A 17,924-nucleotide genomic window follows, 5' to 3' on the forward strand; every position below is an offset into this window, starting at 1 on the left:
GTTTATCTGTTTAATTTCCAGTGTGCCCTTATTTTTTTCCTCCCAAATTTGCAGCAAGACACAGTACATCACTCTTGCTCCCAGGAAACAAATTAAGTAAGTGCTGGATTTCACTCTTCTTTCAACCCCTGTAATTAAGCAATATTGTAATATTCTATTGTTGGACCATCCTGGAATTGGTCATTATCTAAATCAAAACTTATATGCTATTTTGGGCCAATTAACTGCATCTTTCACTCTATTTTGAAATAAAACTAATTTAATAAGCCAAATTTTTAATACAAATCACAATGCAGTGAATTCATACTGGGAGAAAAGAGCAGAAAACCTGCCAGACACTGTGGCACACACCTGTAATCCCAGCAACTCAGGAGGCTGAGGCAGGAAGACCTCCAAGTTCAAAGCTAGCCTCAGCAACTTTAGCAAGGTTCTGTTTCAAAATAAAAATAAAAGGGCTGGAGATGTACTCAGTGGTTGAGTGCCCCTTGGTATAATCCCCAGTGCCAAATGTTGGAGGGATGGGCAGAAAATGGACAGAAGGACCTAATACTGAGAAAAATGTATTCAGCAGTTCATTATACACTAATTTACTTTCTCTCTTTTAATCTTCACAAGCTTCATCCTAATCAGTATTAGATCAGTTTATAGATTGGGAAAGGTATTCCCTACTCTTACCTACAGAAAGGCTATTGCTCAATTCAAGCCCTTTTCCGTTTTATAATCTCTGCTCAGAGTGCTCTCCAGACTTTCCACAAGGCCTTCTCCTCAGGCTTCAGGTCTAACCAAATAGCACCTCCTCTGACTATCTAATCTGAAGTAGTGCACACCACTTATTCCATCCTTATTTCCTTTGCAGAACACGAAATGGTCTGTATTTATATTCTTGTTGTATTTAAGAAGAATGATTTGACTATTACTGCTGTTTCCTGATTATTCAGCATGGAGGAAGATGCTGCCTTAAAAAATGAATGAACACACCTGCCAACAGTCAATAAGCAAGTAAAATAGCAGGGCCTAGAAACCAATCCAAGTAAATCTGACAGTAAGCTCCCTTAATGTCCCACCACTACTCTTTCACAGGTGAGAGGTGAGTTACTTTGAGCTAGGGAAGCAATTAAGAGATGTGCACTGCTGCTTTGTAAGTATTCATTGTCTTTAAGGAAATTACAGAACTACCTAAATATATACTTCATTCTACAAAATACTTAACCCAAATTTCAAGAGACACAACCTTTTAGAATCACAATTGAATTTGTAAAAAAAAAAAAAAAAAAAACAAAAAACACTGTATTTATGTCTCTGTAATACTTCAAAACCCATTGAATAATTGGCATCTGCACAGTTATTTAAAGCTAAAACGAAATTGAGTAACACACATTTTACTAACAAGCTTGTAATATTCTGTTCTTTTATAAGTTATTTTGAATTTCATCATACAGAAAAACTTACAAACAGTCATAAGATATCATACTGATAACGGTAATATTGTTCTTAAAGAAAGATGACACATGCATTCTGTTTCACTGTTAAGCCATGTTCTTGCAGGTAAAAGTCATCTCAAGTAAAATGCTAAGTGCACTTAAAGCAGACCACTAGTGACGTTCTCTTCGTAACCTTACCCACCGGGTTTAATACTTACTGAGTCCTCCATCCTCGGATACTCCTGTTCCTCTCATTCCTAGATAAGTCAGTCCCAATATTAGGAAAAATAAGCAGGCAGCAGTAAGGAGAAACATTGACAAGTAGTGAGCACTGAAACTCCCTGCTGGGGACACCTCCTCCCGTTTAAACTGCTGGAGAAGTTCCTCTTCTGGTTCTGAAAGCTTCGGTTTGCTGTATGCGTTTTTCAGGTAGGTATGATTGGAGCCGGTATGATTGGCGTGATTGATCCTGAGTGAAGTTGGGGCGGCCACAGCCGGACTGGGAGGGAGGCTGTTGGAATAAATCCTGGGGGAGTCCACACTGAAGGCCCCACCGCCGATGTGATTATTGGTTTTAAGAAGGGAGCCTGTAGATGAATCCAAGGTTGAGTCCATGTCAGGAAGTGGTGGGGGCAGGAGAGGGGCCAGTTTCTTAGCGCTAACACGGTATCTAGGAATGGGGCTGCAGTCCACTTGATCGCACCCTCCTCCCAGCTCCGCCGCTGCCTCTTCGAGGTTTCGGCTCCTGTCTAGACTCCCGGCAGCCGCCGCCCTGTCATTCATCGCGAGTCCTCCCCCATCCTGAACTGAAGTCTCCCGCCGGCTGCCGGCAGATTTAGCAGTCAGCGGAGAGAGAGGCTTACTATGGCTCCGTCTGGGCCGATGCCGGGAAAGGGAGTCGTCCTTTAATACCTGTCTGGTGGCCACGTCGTCGTCCTCCTCTTCCTCGGAGTCCGAATAGTTCTCACGGCAGCTGTAGGGGAGAAGCCGGCTACCATTCACTGCTCGGCTCGCCCACAGCGGCTCCTCCGCCTCGAGGTCCCTCTCCTCCCCGTCTTCTCCCTCCTCTTCCTCGTCCTCCGCTGCTCCATCTTTCCCCAACGGGGTCTGCAGCTCCAGACCCGTCGGCCTCCTGGCCCCCCACCACGAGTGGGGCTTCCTCCGCTCGGCCGAGTTGCTGTTAGTCACCTCGCTGGCGGCCAGGGGCGCCGGCGGCGCTTTGAGCCCGCGATACTGGAGCGCAGCCCGGTCTCTCCTCCCGCCGCCGCCCGCCTGGTCCCGAGGACTGGCCTCCACGTCCGACTCATCGGAGCTGAAGCCCAGCAGCACTTTGCTGCCAGCCACGGGGGTGGCTGAGGCGCCCCCGGGCCCTCCCAGGGGGCTCTCCGGACTCGAGACCGAGATTCGGCTCAGGCCCCCAGGGGTCCGTAAGTAGGAGAGGTCACCCGAGACCGGCCGGACCCCCATCCCCACGGCCGCCGCCGCTGGTCCGGCGGCGGCGACCGTGGCGGCTGCGGTGTTATTGTTATTACTGTTCCGCGTCTTGTTGCCGCGGCCCCCGGACCGGTGCTGCTGCTGCTCTTCCTCTCGAAGCTTCTTCAGCTTCTTGAGGTAGACCGGGCGGGTGCTCTCCGTCACTGGGCCCGGAGACAGGCCGTAACGGCGGAGCTGAGAGAAAAGCTCCTCATCCGAGAGCTGCTGGGGCCCCGAAGCCGCTGCCGCCGCCATTTTCTCTCCAGGGTGTTTTACAAGCTCCGCGCTACCGGAAGTGACGCGCCGCCCTAGACCCTGAACTAGACCGGGCTGCGTCGCCCTCCCAGCGCTACGGGTGCCTCGGCCAATGGGAGGCGCGGGAGGAGCTCACCTGAGCGGGAAAGGGCCACCTGAGCAGCGCGAAGTCCCGCGGCGGAGTGTTTCTCCACTGCTCACCTTGAAGTGGCTGCGCAGTCACCCCCTGGGTCTGGCTCCCTTTCCTGCAGTTCTCAACCCTGGCCTTCTAAGTGCCTTCCCCGTGAGCTGTCTCTTTCTAAACCGCACCTTGACCTCTTCCCAGGTTTCTGCCACCCGCGGTCGCAATCAAAGGGGAATCTGCCTTGAAGTTCATGACATTAGTTTTCTTTTCATCCAGATTCCCGCTGCTGAGGGAGTCCAGAGACGAAATCTTTAGAGCCAGACAAGATTGGCAATTTTCCTCTCTGGCTCTAGGTTCTTTTTGGTTTGTCTTTCCGCTTGACTTAAAATTTTAAAAAAATAAAAAAAGACTTTCACTGCTCTTTTTGAAAAACCTTTCCCTTCTCATTCCAAAAAGACACTGAATAGGCTAGTTACAATACACTTTTCAAGAATGCTAGCTATTCATTCACAATTTGATTTGTTAGTAACATTTTTTTTCTTTTTAAAAATGTTATGACCTCAGAAGGTCGTCTTTTTGGGAAATGAAAGAGACTGTCCTCTGCTTCATTTTAGGATTCTGACGACACATCATCCTATTTATTTACTGCTTAGCGTTTTTCCAACCAATAGTTAATTATTAATAAATACTTTTTGTTTATTTTAAAAATTATTTATTGTCTTATTCCTTTGGACTGTAAGCGCCATGCACAGAGAGCCTTGCTAATATTACAACACTAGTAGAAGCTCAATAAACATTTGTTGAATAAGTTAATGAATTGCAAAGCAAAATGGTATGAAAGGCAGATAAACCTTCACACAAAGTCAAAAAAAAAAAAAAAAAAAAAAAAAAAAGCCAGTTAGGACGTGGAAATCCTACCTTTTCACTTACAGAGAAGTCCCAGAGGAGAAACTTGCCCAATTTGGTAAAGATCACTTCCCATTTCCTAAAAGCCTATCAAGGCAGATACTTCTCTAGTATGTAAACCTAGCAGCTACAGGACAGCATCTAGCACAATATCTGAAACATTACAATTTTTTTGTCAAAAGAATTACTTTACACATTACATTATACACAGCTGCACAAAAAAAAAGGGGGGGGGGAAGGTCAGTCAAAAGCATAGTTACTAGCTTTTCTACATCCTGGATTCTGAAAAATACTTGGTTACCTCAATGTTTTACTTCTCAACAAAAGCTTGCCATGTTCTCAAAAGAAGCTTCTATTTGGAGGATCACTTCCTTTATCGTTGAAACTTTAAAATTTACAAATGGAATAGCTACCTGAATCAGATTAGATTTTAAAAATTTTTTACAAATAGTCCTCAATCTATGACTGTTAAGCACTTGTAACAGTGTTTGGCACAATAAATTATAATGGCTATGATGATGCCACAAAATTTTATTAACATAATTATCTGAATAGAGAACCAAATTATTATAAGTTTACTGGAGTTATATCTCAAAATAGAGTGGTTAACCTGTGAGCTTTGGAATTAAAACTGAATATGGACCCAGTCTTGTCTCTTATTCTTGGTTCAACATTTGTTTCACACCCTGTTGGCTCTTCAGGTAAGAATCATACACATCTATTGGTTTAGGCTTTGATTTTCGTGAAACTTTAAATGTCCTTCTATAAAGATTGTTGGACCATTTCAATTTCTTTTTTTTTAATATTCATTTTTTAGTTGTAGTTGGACACAATACCTTTATTTCACTTATTTATTTCTGTGTGATGCTGAGGATCTAACCCAGGGTCTCGCAGTGCAAGGAGAGTGTTCTACTGTTGAGGCACAACCCCAGTCCCCCAGCAGCCCCCCATTTCAATTTCTGTATGTAACTTTGGGTAAATTACTTTATGTTTCTGAGCCTTAGTGTATCTCTCTCTCTGTCTCTCTCTCTCTCTCTCTCTCTCTCTCTCTCTCTCTCTCTCTGTCTCTCTCTCTCTCTCTCTCTCTCTCACACACACACACACACACACACACACACACAAGGATGAAAAGCCTTCCTCAGAAGATTATATTAAGGATTAAGTGAGATTTTTATCTGCTTAACTGTTAGTAACATGCCTTTACACAGTATTCACTCAATGAATGAAAAGGCAAACATTGTGTGTATCCAATTTAGTAGCATGCCTCCTGAGTACTCTGTGTAATAGCAATTAAAATGCTATAGCACAGACAGAAATAGAAATGCTGAAACTTTTCCCAAGGTATTAAATAATCATATCTAAGATATAATGAATATTTAGGGCTTTGGTAAACGTAATTCTTGGTCATTTCAGCCGTTGGAGGCAGTAAGGTTTAAAATGAACTAGAAACCAAGGGCCTCCTGTCTCTAAGTGATTTAGGGCAAATCTTAGGCTCTCAGAACCTCAATTTATTCTTTTTTTTTTTTTAATGTTGACAACATTGCCTACCTACCTTACTTGGCAAACATTAAATATTCAATAAATATTTTTTGAGAATTGTGAATAAATACTGTACATGAAAATGACAAATTTGTTGTTTACTGTTTTAACATATAACTTTATATTTTATAAGAACTTCCATATACATGGTTTCATCTGATCAACAAAAACACTTTTCCTCCCCAAGGATACCATGACATGATTTATTGAAGGGAATTATGTGGGTTTATAATTCCCCGTTGGGTGGTTTGAACAGACAAGATACTTTCTCAGGAGAACCTTCTCAGCTTCAGCCCTGTCACTACTCATTTCCCATATTCTTCTCAATTGCCAATGGATCTTACTTCTGCTTCCAGACTTCCAGGCCCTATTCTTAACTGAACCCATATACTTGACAGGGAGTGCGATCTTAAACTCACTCCTTCTCAACAGCTTCTCAAAATTTAATTGAAGGACACATTTACAACAGATTTCAGAAAGATAGCCCATCTCTTCCTCTGGATGCTTTTAATTTTGTTCCTTCCTTAATCCTGCTCATCAAAGACTGATAAAGCTTGGACCACATTACTAACACCTTGCTCCCCTGCTTCTTTCTCCCAGTTCCTGATATTTGTCACTATACTGCCCTTTAGAGTCATGACATTAATTTACATTATAGGATCATGTATGTAATGATATGAAACCTAACATTCGGTTCAAATAAAGATACTGCTGATTTTTTTTTTTTGGGGGGGGGGTTGAGAGGATACCAGGAGTGCTTAACCACTGTGCCACATGCCCAGTCCTTTTTGTTTTTTATTTTGAGACAGGGTCTCACCAAATTGCTTAGGACCTCAGTAAATTGCTGAAGCTGGCTTTGAACTTGCAATCCTCCTGCCTCAGCCTCCCAAGCCTCTGGGATAACAGGCGTGTACCAAAAAAGCACCCAGCCTTGATGGTTCATTTCCTTAAATAATAATTTTTCTGGTCTCATTATTAGAAGTAGCTCTATTTTTTCAGAGCAATTTGTTTGTTTTGGTTTTGCTTTGCTTTATTTTTTTTTTACTGATATGAAATTTATGTATCAAAATATTAGCCAGCTGAAAGTATACAACAAATGGTAGTTAGTACATTTATAATGTTGTGCAACCATCACCTCTCTAGTCCCAAAATATTTTCATCACTTCCAAAGGAGGCCCCATATCCACTAAACAATCCCTCTCTCCCCAATTCCTGGCAATCACTAATCTACTTATCTCTATGAATTTAACTAATCTGAATATTTTATGTAAATAGAATCAAACATTATGCTTTCAAGATTTATCTACATTGTAACATATATAAGTACTTTGTTTCTTTTATGAATGTAAAATACATTGTAAGAGTATGCCACATTTTATTTACACTCATTTATTGTTGAACATTTTAGATGTTTCCACCTTTGATTATGGTGATGTACGAATATCTGTTTGAATACCTGTTTTTAATCCTTTTGAGTACATACTTTGAAGTGGAACAACAAATATCTTTTACTTTATGATGACTTTTTTTGTAGAGTCACAAAACATTATGGATATGTAAAAAAAAAAAAAAAAAAAAAAAGGAAGCCATCAGCCTAAGGTTACCTCTATACCCAAAGCTCTTATGTTATCAAACTAAAGCTCAACATGACCGCTATAATTTGAATATGGTTTATCCCTACCAAAATTCATGTTCAGTTTCTTTTCTTCAATGTGGCAATACTGCAGAAGAGGTGCTAGTGAGAGATGTTCAAGTCAAGGGGGTTAAGCCATTGTAAATATGTTACTAATCCTCTGTCTTGGGAATGAGTGAGTTCTTGCTCTAGAGGGACTGGATTAGTTACCTCCAGAGCAAGTTATTATTATAAATTATAAACTTTAAGCTGGGTGCGGTGGCTCATGCCTGTAATCCCAGTGGCTCCGGAGGCTGAAATAGGAGGATGGCGAGTTCAAAGTCAGTCTCAGCAAAAAACAAGGTGCTAAACAACTCAGTAATACCATGTCTCTAAATAAAATACAAAATGTAGGACTGGGGATGTGGCTCAGTGTTCAAGTGCCCCTGAGTTCAATCCCTGGTACCAAAAAAAAAAAAAAATTATAAACTTATTATAAAGTAAGGTTATCCCTTTTGATTCTCTTTCACATGGGCTTGTTTGTCCTTCTGGTTTTTTTTTCTCCAGTCACCAGATGCTGAACAGTTGTAACCACCTGATCTTAGATTTACAGCCTGATCTTAAACTTAAACTTCCAGCCTCTAGAACTCTTCGTGAAATAAATCTCTTTTCTTTATAAATTTCCCAGACTCATGTTTTTTGTTATAGCAACTGAAAATGGACAAAGACACTAAGTTAAGGGGAAAAAATATAACAGCTCCAATCACAGTCAACCAGCCACCTGGCTATGTAACTAAATCTCCTATCAGACCATATGCAAATAAAGAAAATGCTTAGCTGTAGCCAATCAGGTAATTTTTTTTTTTAGTTTGCTTCCATGTTCATCCTATAAAATACCCCTGATTATGCTGCTAAAGCAGAATCCATAACCTCTTTTTGGTTTGGTGCTTCTTAATTAATAAATCATTTTGCTCAAATAAGCAGTTATTTGTTAATTAAATATGTCTAAAAAATTTAACACATTTATTGGTTTGGTTACTTGCAATGTTCCCTGCTTTGAGATTATAACTTAGAAGTTCAGAGTCAAAATTATGGCCCCAATATAGCATGTGTATAGGACTCTATAGCATATATTTTATAAATTAATCCTATTTCTAGATCAATCTAAATTTTCTAACTTTATTTTCATGTGTCTTATTATGGTTTGGATATGAAATGTCCCTCCAAAGGCTCATGTGTTGAAAAAAGGATAGCCAATTCAAGAATGTCCAGAGGTAAAATGATTAGATTGTGAGAGCTCTAACCTCAACAGTAGATTAATCCATTTGGTGGATTAATAATTTGAATGGATTATTCAGTGGTAACTCTAGGTAGGTGGAGTGTGGTAGGAGGAAGTAGGTCTTTGGGGGTGTGCCCTTGGGGATTCTATTTTGTCCCTGACTCCCCATGCTCTCTCTCTGCTTTCCTATGAGCTGAGCAGCATTCTCCCACCATGCCCTTCTGCCGTTAGTTATAGTCTGCTTCCACTCAGGCTCAGAGAAATGGAGTCAGCTAACCATGGACTGAACCTCTAAAACTATGAGCCCATGGTTCACAGTTTTCCTCCTCTAAGTTGTTCAGATTATTTTGGTCACAGCAACAAAAAGCTGACTAATACATGCCTTGTTTAAAAAGAAAATAAAAATATTTTATATATTACATATATATGATATGCATTTTTAGATTCTTTAAATTATATATATTTGACAACCCAGTGGGTAAGTTTTATTAATTTTCATCTTCCATCACTGGAAAAGCTGAAGGCTAGAAGTTTCTTGACTCAAGTACAAATTTCATGTTCCTTTCATTATACCGTACCAACTCTTTAGTATACTTCTTAAATCATACAGTAATAGGTAGTAAAAATAAACTAAGCTCCCTCTTTTCCCAGCCACTCTAAAGAGGAAGGAATCTATTATGGGATGAGGAAGAGGACAAACGCTTTTGCAGTTAACCTATTTCTTGGCCTGCTGCTACACACCAAGCAACTAGAAAGAAAACTCAAAAAATAAAAAACTGATTTTATCACTTCAGTTTCTAGCAGATCAAACAAGTGACATATTGATGCTATCACTTCACTTCTCTTAAAATGCCTCAAGGACATGTTCCCTAGTTTTTTTCTACAAAGTTCCTGGTGTTTACTTTTCTTTTTAATTGCTCAACTTCTATTCAACACTAACACTTCTTCAGCCAGAATAAACATTCTGAAAATACAACATAGTAGTGAGAAATGTTGGACAAAATTTGTATCCCACGTTACTGTGAAAATTAGCCAAGAAAGTTTTGTAGCGAGAGCATCTGTTTAATTTTTCTATATATAATTCAAACAGGTGAGGAGCAATCATAGAATTCAAGTAAACAACGTACATATGTCGTGATTGTTAATTATATTCTACTCTAAATATGCAAGCTAGTGAATTGCCTAAATCATATGCTAAAATCCATGGAGAACATTTCACATGAGTATATGATGGACAAGGGTCTCAAAATTAGGAGATTTGAGTTCCACTCTCAGCTCTGTAATTTATTCACTATGGTAATATTTAATATTTTTATATTGCCACATAGTCTAAAAGGATTTTTCATTATTTCATTTGATCTTTAAATCTATTCTAACAGGAAGGTATCATTATCTGAGTTCTATGGATAAGAAAACTAAAACTGAAGAAGTTTCTGTAATTGGTCCTTTGTGAGAACTAATAAGGATAGAAATCCAACACCACTCTTAAGTCTTCTGGCCCTAAGTTCACTGTTCTTTCTAGTCCATGACACTGCCTCACCTGAGTAGATTGTACTGTACAAAATCAATCATTCAACCTTTCATCTTTAATTTCTTCATATCTAAAATGTGGAGGTAGAGCTATTTCATTGACCATTATGTTCCCTTCTAAATCCGAACTTTGTGAAAGCACTTTCTTATAATACGTATTATTGTACTGATTATTATAATTATCTGTATACTTGCTTTATTTCTTATGTTCTTGAGAAAAGGGTTTGTCTCTTTTTGAAATTTTTATCCTTCCCATTTCCTACCTATTGTCTTAGACACAGTAGATAATCATTACAAATGTGTTGAAAGAACTATTTATAAATAGATATTACCTGTCACAAAATGCAGTAGAAAGACTTTCAGGTGACACACAAAGAAGAAATATATTTGGGATGGGCCCTCTTGTAAGACTAGCTAGAAATAAGGGAGGACTACGACTCTACAGATTAAGCATGAAAACAGAAATATTTCTTTTTATTTGGGTGCCTAATTAAAAAAAAGATTAAGGGGGGGCAGGGGATGTGGCTCAAGCGGTAGCGCGCTCGCCTGGCATGCGTGCGGCCCGGGTTCGACCCTCAGCACCACATACCAACAAAGATGTTGTGTCTGCCGAGAAATAAATATTAAAAACTCTCTCTCTCTCTCTCTCTCTCTCTCTCTCTCTCTCTCTCTCTCTCCTACTCTCTCTTTAAAAAAAAAAAAGATTAAGGAATATACCTATAAAGTGGATAATAGTTCAGGCTATTCTAGAAATTTAATTTCATTAAAAAGTGAAAGGTAGTTTGTTTTTGGTGCTTGGCTTTTGGTGCTGGGGATTTAACCCAGAGGGCGACTTTACCACTGAACCACATGCCCAGCCCTTTATTATTATTATTTATTTATTTATTTATTTATTTATTTTGATACAGTGCCAATGTCTTGGCTGGGCACAAGATCACGAGCCACTCACAGCTTTGTAGGTTCAAACAGCAATTCTTTATTCCCAAACTCACACCGGCCTCTACACAAACACGTTCTGGGGAAATCCCAGTTCTGCCCGCCAATTCACGTCCCAAAATACTTTCTCAATTCCACGAGAACTCAACATTCAACGGGAACTCAGGCAGCAGGAATGCCCTATTCCCAGCAGCAATAACCTTAAACCTGGAACTTCCCTAAACCCAGATTGTCTTAAACCGGGAACGCCTTAAACCCAAATTATCCTAAACCGGGATACTTCCTAAAACCTGCAGGATACACCTTAAACCTGGATCCACCCTGGTCCTTGAGCAGGGTCACCTTTCTCAAAGACACATGCAATGTCACAGCAAATTTCCATTTAACATGGGGTACGCTGGCAAGGAAATTTCGATGAGTCATTCCTACTTGGCAATGGCCCTCAGCAATACAGGGTCTCCCTAATTTGCTGAGGGCCGTGCTAAGTTACTGAGGCTGGCATCAAACTTGCAATCTTTCTATTTTAGCCTCCTGAGTCACTATTACAGGTTACAGACATTTGCCATTGCACCTGGCTTGAAAGGTGTATTAATACCAAGATTTTCCTGTCCCACACGTGAGCAGTGGTGTAAACAAACAGAACTGAACATTCAGTTTATAATTATACATTCTTCTCAATGAAATCCTTTCTTTAAATGTCATTTCCTTTGTGGTTAAAAGATCTTTATATGAAACAGTCACAGAGAATCACCGGGTTTAGGTTTTATAATACTTTTTAAACTTCAGCTTATGTAGCGTTTGATGTTTCTTATCTGTTCCTCACAGAAGCTTAAGTATAGATAAAGGGGATGGCAGGGAAAGAGTCATTGTTAGTTTTTGCTGATGGGATAGAAATTTTCCTCTTCCCTCACTGAGTGACTGAGACCTTTCTGATAAGGTGACATTTAAATAGGCATCTGAAAAGAGTGAGGGAGAAAGCCAGGTAGACATCTAAGGAGAGAAGGAAATGGCAAGGGCAAAAGCCCAGAGCAAGACTGAGGATCATACTTGGAACAGAAAGGAACCAGAATAATTAGCATACAGAGGAGAGTGGGGCACAACCTGGGAAACCAGATCAGCCAATTGGTAGAGCAGGAGTACAGATCTTGTAGTGTCTTTTAGGCCTCAACAGGACTTCGAATTTCACTCTGAGTGAGATGGGAAGACATTACAGGTTTTTTAGGAATGGAGCAATGTGATCTAATTTATGTTTCAAGACCTGTTATGCTGAGTACAGACTTTAGGAGGGGAAAGAGGAAAACAAAGAAACAAGTTAGGATATTATTAAAATAATCCAGGTGAAAAAGATTATGATTAAGAACAGGGTGATGGGGCTGGAGAGAGAGCTCAGATGGTAGAGTGCTTGCCTCATGTGCACAAGGCCCTTGGTTCAGTTCCCAGCAACACACACACACACAAAAAAAAAAAAAAAAAAAAAAAAAAAAAAAAAAAAACCAGGGTGGTAATGGGAGAAGCACTGGGATTCTGAATATATTCAATTTTATTTTTAAAACTTACTTTCAACTGATATATAAAAATATAAAAATTATGCATATTATTTATACATTGTATAATGTTTAAATCAGATTAAACATGCATTTCTTCAATATTTATCATTTCTCTATGATGAAATCTTTCAAAATCTTTCCTCTTTGTGAAATTTCCAGTACATCAGCATTATCTATAGTTATCCTATAGCACACCACAACTTCTTGCTTCTAACGGTAGCTGTATTAAGATCTACCTGGATCTACCTTTCCCCATCCCCCACCTCCTTTTTAAAGATAGAGCTTCAAAGAATTTGCTTACAAACTGGATCATGGAGATGAGAGAAAGGAATCAAGAATGATGGCAAGTTTTTAGGATAAGTATCTTTAAAAAAAAAAAAAAAAGGAGTTACGATTTACTGGGATATAGCAGCCTGGGAGACAGTAAGGCTTTTGAAGACTCAAGAGGTTCATTTTGATATGTGATATTTGCAGCTTCCAAGTAAAGGAGTCTGGTAAGCAGATGTTCACATGAGCGTGGAGTTCAAGGGAGAAGCTCTGGACTAAAGTTATAAATGTGAAAATCAGCAACACATAGGTGGAATTTAAACTCATGAAAATTAGACTAGGAAAGAAAAAAAAAAAAAACACCTGAGAACCAATCTCTGGTGTACTACAACATCTAGAGAAGAAGAAAAGAAGAAACTTGCAAAAAGATATTGAAAACTAGCTGGCAGTGAGACAGAGGAAAACTAAGAGGTTGATGTTTTAGAAGAAGCCAAGTCAAATTCTGGAGACTTTTCTCAATCGCATACTGTTCCTGTGCATAATGGGCTGTCCCCATGAAGGCCTAAGGGTAATGATTCCCAAAATGCTGCAATCTGTCTGGGCACAAAATAACCGAGCCACCACACAAACTTGTAGATTCCAATAGCAACTCTTTATTCCCTAACTCTCACTGGCACTCTACACGCACGTTCTGGGGAAAATACACACCCTCCACCAGGCTCTGCGTACCAAATACCCTCTGAATCCCCCGAGAACTCAACAGGATCTCAAGGAGCAGGCGCCTGAGGCAGCAGGATATGCCCTATTCCCAGCAGGATCCACCCTAAACCTGGAGCCACCCTAATCCAGCAGGATCCACCCTAAACTTGGAGCCGCCCTAATCCCTGAGCAGGGTCATCTTTCAAACCAAAACTCTCAAACATTCATGCAATGTCACTGCAAATGACCTGGGTCCAAGGCAAGCCCATTTCCACAATGGAGAGTCCTCCTTCTAAGCAACATTGGGTAGGCTGACAAGGAAATTGCCATGCGTCATTCCTACTTGGCTATGGCTCTCAGCACCAAAAAGTTAAAGACCTCATATAGATGCCTGTAAATTAACAAGTAATAAACAAAAAAAATTAAATAGTTGCATTGCAGTAGTGGGGTTATGAATAATGTATTTATTTTAATTGTCTAATTTAATTATAATTAATATAATTTAAATGTCTTAAATATTATCCATGTTTTCAATACAAAAAAACTTCATAAAAAAGAATTAATGTCCCAGCTTGTCATTCTTTTCTACTGCTCATAATTTAGGTTCTCTTCTTAGTATTTTGATATTTTGCGTAAAAGTCAAAATGGTGCATTTTTTCAAAATAAGAAATAACTGATTGCAACTATCTACATCCTCTAAATTTCATATAAAAAGTTAAACTATGTTTTTTTGAGCTAGATGCATTGTTGTTATTAAAGTTTTTAAAACCCATATGTTTGGAGTAGAGATCTGAGCTGCAAAGCTTTCTACAGTAAGTAGAATATATTTGCAGTTTAGCTCAAGTGGTTATTTTAATTACTTGAACTAAACCTTGTTGGTTTCAATTTGGTGTTTCAGAACTTGTTTAAAAGCCTTTAGCTCTTATACCTCTGCTTTTATTTGAAATGCAACGTAAACACCTTAGCCATTATTAAAACCACCACACATGTACCTTGATGAAGACAAATGTATAAATAAGACTTGTGTTATTCTTGAGTATGGCAGATTTTTAAAAATCCAAAGAGCAGAGACCCATCCTAGAAAATATATAGGTAAATCCTATTTTCTGGGCTGGGTTTATGGCTCAAGCAGTGGCGTGCTCGCCTGGCATGCGTGCGGCCCGGGTTCGATCCTTAGCACCACATACAAACAAAGATGTTGTGTCCGTTGAAAACTGAAAAATAAATACTGAAATTCTCTCTCTCAAAAAATAAATAAATAAATAAATAAATAAATAAATAAATAAATAAATAAATAAATAAAATCCTAGGTTAAGGAAATAAATCCTATCAATTTATATTATTTGTTCAGGGTCAATCAGTTAGTTAGTGAGAAAATTAGGGTTAGAACCCAGGTATCCTAGCTTCCAGATCAGTTCTCTACATGATGATGCTGTACTTATAAAGAAAGGAAGTACAGAATAAGAGACATCAGTCTGATTGTAATTCAACTTAGGTCTCTGTCCATTTGTTTGTTTTATATCAATACTCCTTCAGCCCTATCATGATCTCATTCAACTTTAATACAATCCTATTGATAACAAATGCAAGTTCTCATTGGTCTCATTTTTATATAGGTGATAAAATTGAGAAACAGAATTTAATTTGCTTCTCCAAGATCACAAAACTATTAGATGAGAAAGTACCGAGACTTTCCAAATCCTATTTAATTTTTCTTTCTACAATTATCTGTATTATGAAAAAAAAATATTAAAATGACACATCAAAATAGCCTCAAGTTAAAAACAAAAAAAAACTTTTGTGTTACATACCAGTTAAAAAATAAAAGAGGCACGTTGATAGGAAATGTAACAGCTGAAAAAATAGTAGCAAGTAAAAGTGTTGCCATAGTAACAAAACTGGCAATTAGAGGCATTGATGTAAGTTTCCTTGAACAAAAATAATCAAATTCTATGAAAGAAAATAATTTTGGGTCAGTTCTTACATAGTTTCAAAACACCAACTGCCTAAGTGCAGGGAATAATTTGAATTTACGTCAGTTTCTGAGTGAAGATGTGGGAATTTTTGTTAACTGGAAGCAGAACGTGATCCAATATTATGACACAGCTGCCAAAAAACAAAAAAAACAAAAAAACAAAAAAAAAAAGAAAAGAAAAGAAAAAAAGAAAGAAAGAAGCTAATGCTGTCCTGAGCTGCGGTGGTCAAAGGCTGTATTAGAGTAAACTTCACTGGATATGCAAAAGTGGGAGCATCATATTCACATTTTGGTGCCACATTTTAAGTACACTAAAAAGCTAAAACTCATTTAGTTGAACAGAATAAAAGTTCTAGAAGTCATATCCTCAAAGAAATTTATGTGAAGCTAGGGTTATTAATTTGAAAATAGGGGTTATTAAGTTGAAAATGATTTCTTAAATTTATTCACTCATTCAATAAAAACTAAAAGAACACACAGGAGGTAAGCCCTTGCGGTGATTCTAAGGACATTGGGCCAATACCTGAGTGGGCTGGAAGCCATGTGGAAGGCTTAATGGTTCTCAAATGTCAATGAACTTCAAAGTCAACTAGAGAAAATGTTAAAAATATAGATGTCCAGCCCCTTCACTCCTTCAAGCCCTGGAGACATGCCAATTCTGTAGATTTAGAATTAATCCCAGCAATCTATCTTCATTCTAAACAGTTTCTCAGGAGTTTCTACAGCAAGTGGCCTACAGATATCACTTTGAGAAACCCTGGAATGAATGAGAGCCACTAAGGAAAGACTATAGATGTCTCCCAACCTCTCAGTGGGGGCAACAACTGTTAAGTGAAATCAGGATAACTACTTACAAGTAAGCAGCTTTTCTTTGGTGAGAAAGATTATTCTTAGTGAGTAGGAAATCCTGTGTGGTTCTTAGAAACGGATAACTACAAGTTTTCCAAACAGCTGATCTTTCAGGGATTATTCAAGAGCATACTGAACCAGTCACTTTGGGTTATGGACAACTTTGCCTTCTACCTTGATCTGCCCCACCCACTGACTCAAAAGGAATATACAATTAGCCTGCCCCTCCTTTTCCTTAGCTGATTTGACCAAGGGTGAATAGCAGCCAATCTACTACTTAGTCAGAAAACAAATTTGTCTCTTGATAATTAGAACTAAGGGACAAAAGAGTCACTTGATGGGAAATTGGGATAAAAGGTCATGAACAGTTAATATGAGGTGGTTAAACAGGGATTGGGCAAGAACAGAGCACAGATATGTGTGTAGAAAACAGCAGAAAAGCCACAAGAGAGACGAATGTGAAGGAGAACACAGGAGCTCTGAGAAGTCAAAAGAATAAGCTTACTGCCCAACTTCCCATTTCCCAGGTTTGATTTCCACAGATTCAGCTCCAATCCCTCTCCTTTGTGTCTTCAGGCTTCTTTGTGTTCTTTCAATGGAACTCTCATTTTCTGGGTCAGCTAGTGAGTTCTGTCCATTACAACCAATAAGATGAGCAGAGACTAGACCCTTCAGGAAAAGCATCTACTCAACCCATTTGAATACAGGATTTTTTACTAGAGATTTGAATTCCAAGCCAGAGTAACAAACTCTAAGCTCATTACACCCTTGGAAGGCTATTTGGGATACTCAAAATTGAGATTGGCAAACTAGGTTCTGAAATAAACAGTACTGAGGTAGCACAGCCACTGTCTTCTGACTAGAATGTGCACTTTGCAATGGCCTCTATGCTGAATAACCTCCAACTATCTCTTTCATTCAAGCCATGTTTTCTCAAGACTAAAAATCTCAAAAAAGTGGACAATTGTCCAAACTAAACCAGGCACCTGGTTTTATGAGGGCATGGAAAGGAAAGATTTTGCCCCTTGCTTCCTAGTGGGAGGCCCCCACACAGATTCATAGATCTTCTCCTTTAAAAACAATACATGATGGAAGAGATGTCATCTCCTAACAGGAAATTGGTTTTGGTGTATGTATGTATATGTATTTATTGTACCAGGGGTTGAACTCACTGGGCCACATCCCAGCCATATTTTATTTTGAGATAGGGCTAACTAAGTTGCTTAGGGCCTTGCTAATTTGCCAAGACTGGCTTGAACTTACAATCTTCCTGCCTCAGCCTCCCAAGTCCCTTGGATTACTGCCATGCACCACTGTGACCAGCTGAAGTTGGGGTATTTTTTTGAGTGGGAATAGATGACAGATAACAGAGATACTTTGAAACAGAGATAAGTAGCAAGAGAGCAGGTGTTTGCCCTCAGAGAGATGATTGGTATTCAACATTAAAAAAAAAAAATGTTTTCTGTTGATTAGAGAGATGGAATAGCCAGGTTGGTGAAATACTGAACAGCA

General features: G+C 39.0%; 1 protein-coding gene across 1 annotated transcript in view; it reads right to left on the reverse strand.

Moving 5' to 3' along the window:
- The window catches only part of Lemd3 (LEM domain containing 3), a 67,880-nt gene extending 64,718 nt beyond the window's left edge, over positions 1-3,162 (reverse strand). The window contains exon 1 of the mRNA XM_026386676.2: positions 1,640-3,162. Coding sequence (XP_026242461.1) covers positions 1,640-3,149 — 1,510 coding nt within the window. The 5' untranslated portion in view covers positions 3,150-3,162. The remainder of the gene's footprint in view (positions 1-1,639) is intronic.
- Positions 3,163-17,924: the final 14,762 nt, after the last annotated feature.

This window comes from Urocitellus parryii, chromosome 5, assembly GCF_045843805.1.
Source record: "Urocitellus parryii isolate mUroPar1 chromosome 5, mUroPar1.hap1, whole genome shotgun sequence".
Classification (NCBI taxonomy): domain Eukaryota; kingdom Metazoa; phylum Chordata; class Mammalia; order Rodentia; family Sciuridae; genus Urocitellus; species Urocitellus parryii.